This window comes from Manacus vitellinus, unplaced genomic scaffold (genome assembly GCF_001715985.3).
Source record: "Manacus vitellinus isolate BGI_N305 unplaced genomic scaffold, ASM171598v3 scaffold_12_pilon, whole genome shotgun sequence".
Classification (NCBI taxonomy): domain Eukaryota; kingdom Metazoa; phylum Chordata; class Aves; order Passeriformes; family Pipridae; genus Manacus; species Manacus vitellinus.
The window spans coordinates 10,094,749-10,106,614 of NW_021938949.1; the positions used below are offsets into that span (position 1 = coordinate 10,094,749).

Consider the following 11,866-nt stretch of genomic DNA (forward strand, 5'->3'; position numbering starts at 1 on the left):
CTCGGCCACCGCCGCGTCCTACCCCTGAGGGCAGCGCCGGACCTGCGCGGGGGCACGAGGAGCGCGGAGTCCGGGGGCGGCCGGGCTGAGCCCTTCGCGAGGGGCGCCCGGATGCCGAGCTCTTTCCCGAGGGATGCCCTTGGTGCCGAGCCCACCGTCCCGAGGGCCGCGGGTGCAGCCGCGTGCCGCACCTGTCCCCCCTCCGCACCCGCCGCCCCGCAGTGCCCCGACCCCTCACGCCCCCGCCGGCCCTCAGCCCCGCCGCAGGCGCAGTGCGGCGACGCTGCCGTGGCCATAACAACGCGGGGTTAACACACCGCGGAGACAGGGCGGACCTGCGGGCCGGGCTGGGAAGCTGCGGGCCGGGCTGGGAGCTGCGGCTCCGCACCAACATCCACGACTTACTGACGGCACTCGGCCCACCCGCGCGGCCTGGGCAGGCACACACAGTGTGCACGATCGGCCACGGGCGGCTCCGAGCACGGGAGGAACATCAGCAGCATCACGGCCACGGCAAAGGGAGGGGCGAAGGGAACATAACCCATAAACACGTGGATTTCTTAGGGCAAATCTTGGTCCTACAGACGTGGGAGAGCTTAGCCATCTTGTTTTAATGGTTTCGGATTCAAAGTAACTATTTTGATTCTGGTCGAAATTTCCAGAATTCGGACTGACCTTATTGGCAATTTTGCATTCACTGTCAGAAAAGGGATTCCTCTTCTTGATAAACAAGTTTGGAATATGGAAGAGAACAAGTCTAATTAAAAGTAAATATGCCAGATGAATTATTCTATTCAAGCCTGAAACACAGACACCAGTAAGTTAATCATTAAGTGCAATATTTATGCTTGAGGTAATTATCTAATGAAACCCAGCTTTAGTATAAGTAAAAAAAAGTACTTTATCTTCTGTATCACTTCCATTTGCTTTAAAATTATCATATGCAGGATGTATAAACACAGAGGAGTTAGTATTTGTTCTATGGCATTACTAGAGACTTAAATTCACATTCCACTTGATTTTAAGAATCAGTGTATTTGCTGTAAATGAGGTTCACCTACTCATGATCTTTATATATAAACATCTATATTTATTTTATGAAAGTTTTGATTGCTGCACAAATAAGTAATACACATAAGTAAACTTCAGTAAAAGTTATTTACACATGAGTTCCAGCATTGCTGACTTGAGAGGAATAACAATGAAACCCTGTGAATGCCTTCAAGTGCTATTGTTTCCAACTTTGAAAACTGGCTAAAATCCTTTTACTTAAAATAAAAAAGAGTCACGGTAAAAGCTCAAAATACCACCAAGAATTAAAATTAACAATGTTAATAAGCAGGAACTGACTTATTCTGGTGAAATCATGTCTAAACTGACTATGTGTCTCATAGTAGGCCTTCCATGGGGGCAGTTCCAGGGATGCTCAATCTCACCCATATGGGTGATCAGTTTTCTCATTTCCTGCACATTCAGTGCAGTTCCAATCATCACCTGCAAGGAAAGGAGAAAGAATAAATTATTATTTCCTTCCTCCATACTGACAGCTGACACACACCAGAGCAGTACTTCAGCTACCACAGTGAGTAAGGTCTGTGCGAGGCATTTAAAGCAAACAAACCTACTGGAGGATCAGGAGACAAAACATACCTAACACAGTGTTCATAACTGCACTAGTTTGGAACACAATAAAAAACTACCAGAGATGTTTCCCAAGTTCCACTAGATAAAAACATGAGGAACAGAACAAAGGATATCAGCTGTTGACACTCAACAGTAAATAAACTTGCCCTGCAATGCATATACAGAGATAGCCACCTACAACACATCAGAAAATCTGGCATTTATTTGAAACCAAGCATCAATTGCAGTACTTACAGACTTTCTGCAAGCTCGAGAAGCAAACATCTGTCTGACCCTGGAGGGCCTGCACATGACTCCAGGGCAGTCACTCAACATGAAGATCAGCTCATCGATGTCTTGGGGACCAAAAATCCAGTTTTTGCTTGTTGGCAACGATACCAATTTAACTCTTTGAGTTACAGGAGCTGAAAGATTTGCAATGATAATAAAGATACAGAGCAATACAGGAAATTACTTTTTCTTGAGAGAAAAACTACTTTAAAACTGGTCCAAACTCACCATTTTCATCTATGACAAAATCAAACCCATTTTTTTTGAATATTTCCAGGTTTTCAATCAATACAGTTTCATTTACTGCTGTTAAATTGAGATTTTGAGGCCTGAAAGAGAGAGAAAAAGATAGTATTACATAGGTACACAGTGCAGAGCACTTAGGCTTCAGAAGCAATCTAGAGATACTAATACAGAGCTCTCTATTGAAACATTTCCCTCTGCTTTGTTAAAAAAAAAAATCTCACTACTGAACAGTTACTTCCAAGTGTTACTCAAGAGAATTAAGTCCATTGCCAGCATTCCTTGTGCAGGAACAGTCTCCAGTATCCTCACTGGATGCTTAACAAACTGTGGGTTGCCATTTAAGGCACGGGGAGATCTCTGACCCTTCCTTGCTGCACAACTACAGCTGCATCCAGGGAATTTATTTTTCATGTGAGGGTTGACTCTTTGAAACACTGAATACAAAACCAACTTTAGTCTCAAGTGTTCTGAACGTGTGAAATGCTGCATAATCAGTTATCCTTCTGAAACACTGAATTAAGCTTAGAAAATGTTATTGTTATAACACTGGAAATACTTACACTATCAGCTTCTGACCTTGGAGGACAGTGTGTTGTTGCAACATCTCAAAGTTGTATTTCTCATCAGTAGCGTGTTGGTCAATTATGAAAAGATCAGAATTCAACTTGGTTATTATAAACCCTAAATTGAACTGGCCAATGATTTCCATTTTTGCAAACATTTCTTTACTGTATACAAAAAACATAGAGATTATAAATTACACCTCTTCAGTTTTCATGTTAAACTGTAAAACTTGTGCAGAACACACTTCACATTAAAAAAAAAAATCACATTTAAGTGGGATATAAATGTGGAAAAGTAGAGTTATCTGGGATCTGCCACTGACTGATGAGGCCATATCTGGCAGAACACAATCCATCATTAAGACAGGACTCGTTCAGGATTCTCCCATTTGTGATAACAAAATTAGAAACAGGCAGTACAGCAATAGTCCAAGTGAACAATACTGAAGATGGCATCATGGTTTTGAAGGCAGTTGCCTTAATCTGCCTCCTTTTCACAGTTACAAGACTTTCCTGTGACATTCTTCAAATCCAAATATTAACAAATCACAGACTTTTACTGTCCAGTGACCATCTGAATGTAACTTATTTTTCCAGCCATATCTTACCACATTTCACATTCACACGAGGAAGGAATATGAGCTGTACAGTCTTTTCATATTGTTCTAATCTGTCATGAAATTTGGTATTTCTCTGACTGCACTGCAGTTTACAAGGCTGAACTAAGCCAAATCTATAATGTTTGTGGCCTTTTTAGTGCCTTTTCCACATTCTGTTTGCACTTAGTTCAAATAGCTGCTCTGTCAGTAAAATAACTCATCAAATAGACATTTTAATGACATTTAATAAAACACAGACCCAAAGCTAACAGGTACCTGCAAGCCCCCTGCCCACCCCCAAAGACAGAATTAACATTTTTCCTTAACTCATTTTATTAATTGATGAACAAAATGTGTCAAGAAAGTGGAAATACCTGATTTCTTTTCTTAATTCATCTTCTGCTACTTTATTATCCCCAGGACTAATTTTTGCTTTAAATCTTCTGTAATTTTCTGTTTCTGTCCTTTTCTGTTGCTGCTGTATTACCTTTTTGACCTTTTCTGCCAAAACCTTCATGGAGAATTCAAGAGGCACAATTTTCTTTTTAACTTCCACCAGTACATCAGCAGAAGTGTTCTTCACTTCAGGGTATTTACCTGCCTCCAAATCCTCTGCTTTGCTTTTAAAGTTTCTGCTTTTCAAACGTTTTCCTCTTGGAGAGGAACTATTGGCTTCTTGAGAGAACTTACTTTGCTCAGTCCTGTCGTTCTCTTGATCTGACTTAGGTTCAGTGCCCAAGACCTGACCATCCCAGTCCAATGATTTCTTACTGCATCCAGCAGTTTTAAGACATTCACTTTGAAGTTGTTCTTCTGTGCTACAGAATTCTTCTTCAGAATAAATTGCACTTTCACTCTTGATGCAGCTCCCAGCCTCTGGTGGACTACATCCAGCATCTGACTCAGAAATGCTACAGAATCCAGAATCTGAGTTATCTTCTAATTTTCTCAAGTATTTGCTCAGAATTGACACCTTTGAGTCCATCTTATGACAACCCCCAGGCTCCTTAGTGAACACAGCTTTTTGAGTCTTTCCAGTACTCACAGTGGTATCAAGTAACTTTTGTCTGGGGGAACTGTGCTGCTGTTTTACCTTTTTAGGGCTTCGAAAATTACCCTCTGGTGTTTGATGGAGTGAGAAGGACTCCCTTAATCCAGCAAGAGTCATTGTTCTTTTGCCTTCACTGCTTGGACTTTCAGTCTCAGAGTCAGACAGCATTTCTACCTGAGGTTTTTCTGTCTCTTCAGGAAGTGTCTTCTTCAAATTGCCTGATAAAATCAGAATAAGGAATATTTCAAGATTTTAAGTTAGCTGGAAACATGAATTAAATGATGTGCTTTAGTAAAGGGAATGAGAAGAGGTAGAAAAATAGCAAACTGCTCAAAGGAGCCCTTAAGCTTCAGACAATGAGTATGGGGCTGAAATGCATTAATATCAAACAGAAAAGCAGCTACATCTTGGAGACACTTAATGGTACTAGTGAGAATGAATTTATAGTCTTCTTTTAAACTGGAACAGCAATCAGTCCCATCAGCACATTTATTTATATTATCAAAGGAGTTCAATGACTGAGTGACAATGAAAAGTGAATTGCTCTTACACTTTAATGGTCATTATAAAATTCCATTGGCAAAGTGTTAGGGAGCTGACACAATAGGCACTTGTAATATGGGATCTGCAGGTTATTACAGGACTTCAACCTCGCAAACTGTCACTCCAACATGTATTTTACTAAAGATTAATTTAAAATAACAGTAAGAATCAGGCTAAAACTGATTCTATACATCAGTAAAAAAGAAAATTAGAAGGGGTTCTGTTGAATGAAAGGAGGAGGATGAGGTGGTGTTAACACAGAAAAGCAATTTTGAAAGACTGTACAGTCACAAGAGAATCATCACTTTCTTAGATATCATGAAAGAATCTAAGTTAAAATCCAATAAACTCATACTCAATTTTCAGATTTTATTTATGAACCATTAACTATTCTTTCTCAAGGACATTTAAGTAAAGGAAACACAGATCTCTTCCAATATCTTGGGAGAAATCTTTCAAGCATTATCAATTAATTTTGTGTTAATTTTTTTCTCACAAAGTTGACTGTAAATCATGCTGTGCTTTCATGTGTCATTTCCCTAACAATCACTTAATAACTTAGGGTTCTCCTTTATTTTTATTTATTTATTAACTTTTTTCATGTATTCTTTGAGTTTTTAAAACCACATATTTCCATCTTCAATTCTCTACCATATATAACACACAAAACTTCCACACTGTCCTACCTGCAATGTCCAGAAGCTTCTGATTGACATTCAGTTTGTTAACATCACTACCAAACATTTGCATCAGAGAAGTTTTTAGAATTGCTAATAAAAACTTCTCCTCCTGAAGTAAAATTTGCCTTTTGTCGGGAGTTACATTAATGTCAACACACTCTGGAAAAAAAAAAAGGAAAAATAACCACTTAACAAATAAAATGAAATATTACTGGAAAGAATTATCTTCTGTTTTGTTTGCTCTTTTGTCTGCAACTGTCTCAACATTCCAGCAAACAAAAACATGATACAAGTTTTCTTGTACTTAAGCTAACTTTAAGATTGCATTTTCTTCATTTTTTAAGATAAGAAGTTACTGTTGAGTATAGAAAAAGAGGAGGGGGAAAATAGTGGAACCACTGCTACACCCTATCACTCCCTCACCAACTGTGGATAAAAAATCCCCGAAGTGCAGGAAGTCATGCAGATGAAAGCTACAATATTCTCTAAATAAAAACTTCATTGAATAATAAAGTTACTGAAATTAAGGAAAACTATTCATAACTTACCAGAATCTACCCCAATGTTAAGGACAACAAATGGGTACTGGTGCTTATTGTGTAAGTGATAAACTTCATTCACAATCTTGACAACCTGCAGAAAAGATGAAAAAACAAAACCTTCAATACTATTATCATCTATTTCCCACCAGTATATGTTATTTAAGTCTCTTCAAAACAATTAATGCTCTAAATCTTATATTGTGTGATTGAGCTTTGGTTTGGACAACCGGACACAATGACAACAAAAACTTGAGACACAGGAACTTGCACCATCAAGCCACGAACACATATATGAGCTACTCATATAGCATACTGAAATTCTGAGGTTTTCAGAGAAAATTGAACCAGTTAGTGATGGTAATGCTGGGAAAATGAAACCCTCACCTTTGCTGGGTCACAGGGGCGTTGGTTGATAAAGAAAAACTGTCTGTCTGTTGTACTCCTTCCAACCCCGTGATCACAGCGAGAAATGAAGCCTGTGATCCTGTTGGATAACAATCATATAAGGGTCAGGTAAAATGGAGGAGAAAAGCAAAAGAAAAGTATTAGAAGGGCCTTAGAGAAACACTATTACACAGCATCAGGAAATATATGTAAAGTATTTCCTCTCCCAATTCCTTATCTGACAAAGGCTAATTGTTCAACTCCAAAAAGGCATCAGACAATTGAAAAGTAGCTTGCTCTGGTTTCATAAAAAGTAGCATTTGTAATTTTCCTGCTCTGAGAGCAGAAGAGAGGTCAGCTGTGAACTGTCATTGGCAGACAGATGCATCAGTATCTGCCCAATCTCAGGTATAGTGAGAGATAAAGAAAGTACACTTCAAGGAAGTAAAGGGTAATTTGCTTCCACAAACTGATCCACATTCATCTCATACCATTTCTCAGTAATGCCACTGAAGAAACACAAGCATAAACACAGATACAATTCATCCACATCCAATTACTCAGAGCACTGACATAGCTGGCATTCAGGAGACTGAAGTAATATAGAACTAATTAGGACATAAGGAATAGCAGTTTTGTTCTTCCCAACACCTTGGTCATGAACTACCTTTTTAAATCAAGTGATGGTCTTTCCAAACTGTACACCAGTATTTACTATGCTCTTCCTAGTTACTTTAATACTATTGACCACCACACTTTTTTTTTTTTTTAATATTAGTTTATGGTAAAATGTCACCAGCAACAGTGGGTTGTACTTTCCTAATTACCTGTACAGATTTGGTGGCATGTCAGCAGTGTTGAGTCCATATTCTTCACAAACAGCTTCACTAGGAGGGAGCTGAACAAAAGGAATAAGGCTCTGCAACTTAAAAAAAAAAAAGAGCTGAAACATCTAATCTGCACAGATTTTCCCTTCTATTTTGTTGTTACTTATTAGCCTTAAAATTTATTTGATAAAATGGTGGGTTTTTGCTTACCAAATCAAACAGTTAAAATACCCAAACCTACTAGAGGACAGTTGCACTGCTCACTGAGAACCAGAACAATGCCTGAATGAGCAGCTGTTCTCATCCTCTGATATCACAACCTTGGCCTCAGTTCCTTCCCAGACCCTGGCTTTAAAATGTACACAGTCAGAACAACAAAATGATTGACAGTTTGGACTCTCCAGCTCCACACATATGACCTAATCATGTTTTATGAAAAAAGACAGAGCAAAAACAGTAACAGAAGGTTATTTTGAAAGAACAATTAAACTATTAGAAAATATGTATTATTTGAATCACAAGCTCCCTAAGAATAGCTTTGTTTACCACAAACATTTTCCCAGTCATGCCACTACGATTTTTCTGTAATTAGAGCACCTTCTACTGATTTTAAATTAAGTATTTGGCACTATAAAAGCAGGCTATAAGCTAAACATTCCATTCAGATAACACTCAATTTTCAGCTGTGCTTGTGGCCATGTGGCAAAACAAAGTTACATGTTCCATCTCATCTTTCAGCCCCAGCATGAACAGGCTTTGAAAGCTCTGCATGGGCACTTGTGGAGGGAAAAAGTGCTTATCAACAACCAGCAGCTGTCAACCACTCAGTATTTCTGAGGGTTGTAATATACAGTTGTAGGAAGGATGTTTTTAAGCTCTTTTTCATCTTTGCTTTCATCTAGAGGATAACAATTATTTTTATAGCTATTACCTAGAAGGCATCAAAGTCTACACCATTTTTAGGATTTTTTAAATTGCTTGTTCTTGTGACCTACAGACCATTTGCTGGCACAACAGCTCTTAAAATTGGCTTCAGAGAGATATTAAGCAGTAACCCCATCTCCTAAATCATTCTCTTCCATCAAAACATCTCTGAGCAGACTCTGGAATCCAGGAGAATCTGTGGAGGCTGCGATGTTTCTCCTTTTTCAACCTGTAGGGTTCGCTACAAATCAACACTTGCTCCAACCTCTCCCCGTTTTAAAGGGTTCCCACAACCCTCGGCTTATTAGACAATACAAATCTCTCTATACAGCTACATTGTCTCTCTTTTCAATGACAAAACTGATACCTGTTTTTGTCCAAACACTGCTCCAATGTTTTCCTTTAAACTAGGACTTCCAGCAGTGGATATCACACAGCTTTTTCTCCCTTGGCCAACTTGATTAGTGCAGTTAATCCTCACTCCTTTGGAACCAATACAGTACGCCTGCAACAGCTGCACCATTTTTGCATATTCCTATCAGAGAAAACCAGAAAAGTCATATTTATATGAAATGTCTCTTCTTAAAGCACAGATGCATAAACAAAGCATTCAGTATTTGCAAGTAGCACAAAAAGGGGGGGTGAGTTTGATAATTTTTAAAATCTTTACAAAGTAAATTTAAATATATATATATATATGTGAAAAATAATGCTTTAAAAACCAAACAGCAAGTTTACAAGACTGATATTTAGCCACGACACAGCAGTCTCTGATTTTGAAATACACAGAAGTGATGATGATATGGATCATTTCAAAATCTGAAAATTTTGAATGCATCTCTAAGCCCAGTTACTGCCAAACAGGAGAGAAAAGCAGACAAGGAGACTCTTTTCTTATTTGATTCAGATTTAAGACAGGCATGAAATACTCAGACATAATCAATGTATTCTGCAGAGAACTGAATGTCATTCAGCAGGAAATAAATTCTGGAGTGTGACACTCCTTTGGGTTCAGAATTTCTGACTGTACCTTTTTAATGTTTCTCTGGAACTCTTTATGCCTCACAGGTAGGGTGTAGAACAGCTGCTGCACACTCACAGTTGTGCCTTGCTGGCGGGGCACAGGAGTTCTCTGAGTCATTTTACCATTGTGATCAAACACCAAACGAGTCCCAACCTTTGCTGCCTTGTGACGGGTGAAAATGGTGACATCACTAATGGAAGGGAAGAGGCAACAGAATCACTCACTGAGCACTGTGTTATCTACTCCTCATGACAATCAGGCATAGAAACCACAGCAATACTATTCATTCAATGAAAACTAACACATGCAACTAAAATCATGCTCTTCAGAGTAGTGGAATGTTTTCCTTGCTACCACACAAACATTTTTATTTGTATCCCTTTCATATGAAATGTATCCTCTCTTATAAAAAGCAAAGTTAAAGTCTGGTTTTGATAGATACCAGCAGGATATTCTCCATGCACAGCACTGTGGGCAAAAACTGACTTAAAAGGTATAGTTGGTCTGAGAGGAATTTAAGTACAGTTTTAATGAGTCACAGAGAGCAAACAGCACTTAGACATGACAGAGCTTTACATCATAGGATCAAACACTCATGCAAGTACACAGATCCATCCTGTAAAGACCTGCATACTTACATTTTGTACATAAAATGACCAGTTAGGTGCTTAGAATCATAGAGTAATTTCAGATGCTGAGAATCACAGAATAATTTTGGTTGGAAAGAACTCCGGATGTCATGCAACTTACTGCTCAAAATTGACCTAACACTAAAGAACTGGAAGTTTCCAAAGCCTCATTTTATCAATATCAGTAAACCTAAAAGGTGAGTTTTGTTGGTTTTGTGTATATAGTAACTTTCTACTAACAGTAAATAATAATAATAATAATTACCTTAGTGCACACAGTGAACTCAAAGCTTCACCTCGAAACCCAAATGTTTCAACATGTACCAGATCAGAAAAATCCTGTATCTTTGATGTATGATGTTTCAGAGCTGGAAAAGGATATTTCAAATAGATATCTCATTTCAAAGTGACACTGGTCTATGCAAGCAACTTTTGCATCCATGTCAAGAAGCAAAAAATCTTCTGTATTATTCACTGTATTTTACATAATGATTAAAGACAAAATACTGCTTCCTTTCCCTTTTTGCTATAAACAAGATCCCTTTAAAATCCTCAGATATACCTGTTATGCCATCCTCACAGCCCAGTTGTTACATGAAAAAAGAAATATGATTTCTGTCGCGGTGGCTAGTTACATTCATCACACAGTATTGCTTCTGCTTCCACTCTGTGCAATTTAAAACTAGCAAATGCAAAATCTGACAACCAACACAATGTCAGTTCACCTCCAGCAGAAACTCCAGTTCATAATTCACCACTCCAAGGCAGTCACTTCCATCAAGCTCAACTCCTTCAACAATGACTGATGATTCAACACGAATGAATCAAAATGAACATTTATAAGATTTCCTCCTCTGTGATTATTTCTGTTATTTGTGCCATTTAAAAAAGCAATCAAACCAGAGACTATTTCTGAGCTACAAGAACTATAACCACAAGAGGACTATAGAAGTCCAGTCTAGTTTTGCTCAAGCCTTGCAGGTCACACACACATTATGTAAAAGCCAAGTATCCATTAAATAAGATTAAACTTTGGAAATTTGTTTTGAAAAAGTTGCTTTCTTACTGAAATTTGCTTTCAAAATGTCCAAATATAAATTATAAAAAAATTTTAACTTACTCAAGCCTTCAAAGTTTTCCTCTTCCACTCCATCTCCATTATCCGAGACCTCTATCAGTTCTGCTCCATGATCTTTAAGTTTTATATCTACAAAATTGAGTCATAGAGTATTTTAATTCGGTATGTTTACACATGGTATTCAGTATAAATTCTGTACCTGAAGTAAATTTATCAAATAACAGTTTTTCATGTCAAATTTGAACAATAATAATAACAATAAAAAAAATAATCCTGACAGCTGACAAAAGCTGGGGCAATGTAGTGCAAACCAGCCTGTACTTGCAGGTATTCGGCTTCACTGAACTTCTGCCAGAACAGAAGTTTTCCCAGTTATCCCAGCCACCATCCTGGGAGCTCTGGAAACTGCAGCCCTGCCTTAACCCTGTGTGAACCCAAGGCTGGCAGAGCCTGATCACGGCTTCTGCACAGGCCACACACCTGACCGAGTGGCCAAGGGGGCTACAAGTTAAATAACACAAACTCACGTGATTCTAGGAATGCAGCTGAATCTTGGGAATCAAAATGTTTTATTAATCTGACCCGTAAAATCACTGCAAACACGCTTGGCCCGCACAGTATTTGCCCAGATTTGCTAACACACACACACTCTGCTTTGAGGAAAAAGACGTACTTTAGAAGCCTATGAAAAATTTTGAAATTCGATGAAGAGTTACCGATGTTGGTCGCTCCGGCATCCAGGCTGTTCTCCACCAGCTCTTTGACGGCAGTGCCGAGGTTCAGCACCACCTGTCCCGAGCAGATCCGATGGACAGACTTGCGGTCGATGGGCCGGATGGCTCCGGCGGGCGGCGGGCTGGGA

At 38.9% G+C, this 11,866-nt stretch overlaps 1 protein-coding gene across 1 annotated transcript; it reads right to left on the bottom strand.

Moving 5' to 3' along the window:
- Window positions 1-474: 474 nt before the first annotated feature.
- Window positions 475-11,847, bottom strand: PMS2 (PMS1 homolog 2, mismatch repair system component). The gene is made up of 15 exons (XM_018067337.1): window positions 11,721-11,847; window positions 11,047-11,133; window positions 10,192-10,294; window positions 9,304-9,487; window positions 8,641-8,808; window positions 7,350-7,447; window positions 6,523-6,622; window positions 6,145-6,229; window positions 5,603-5,755; window positions 3,697-4,591; window positions 2,721-2,888; window positions 2,143-2,243; window positions 1,879-2,048; window positions 1,351-1,494; window positions 475-800 (listed from the first exon to the last, which is right to left on the bottom strand). The coding sequence occupies exons 4-14, from the start codon at window positions 9,412-9,414 to the stop codon at window positions 1,351-1,353; spliced, it is 2,193 nt and encodes a 730-aa protein (XP_017922826.1). The 5' UTR covers window positions 9,415-9,487; window positions 10,192-10,294; window positions 11,047-11,133; window positions 11,721-11,847; the 3' UTR covers window positions 475-800.
- Between the last annotated feature and the right edge of the window lie 19 nt (window positions 11,848-11,866).

Bases quoted from the DNA above. Each gene is read 5' to 3' on its own strand.
- PMS2 (XM_018067337.1), bottom strand. From the start codon at position 9,414: ATGACTCAGAGAACTCCTGTGCCCCGCCAGCAAGGCACAACTGTGAGT. The intron at 6,623-7,349 runs GTAATTAGGAAA...GTTATCCAACAG, and splicing joins ATGCCACCAAATCTGTACAG to GATCACAGGCTTCATTTCTC. The intron at 1,495-1,878 runs GTAAGTACTGCA...CTTTCCTTGCAG, and splicing joins CTCGAGCTTGCAGAAAGTCT to GTGATGATTGGAACTGCACT.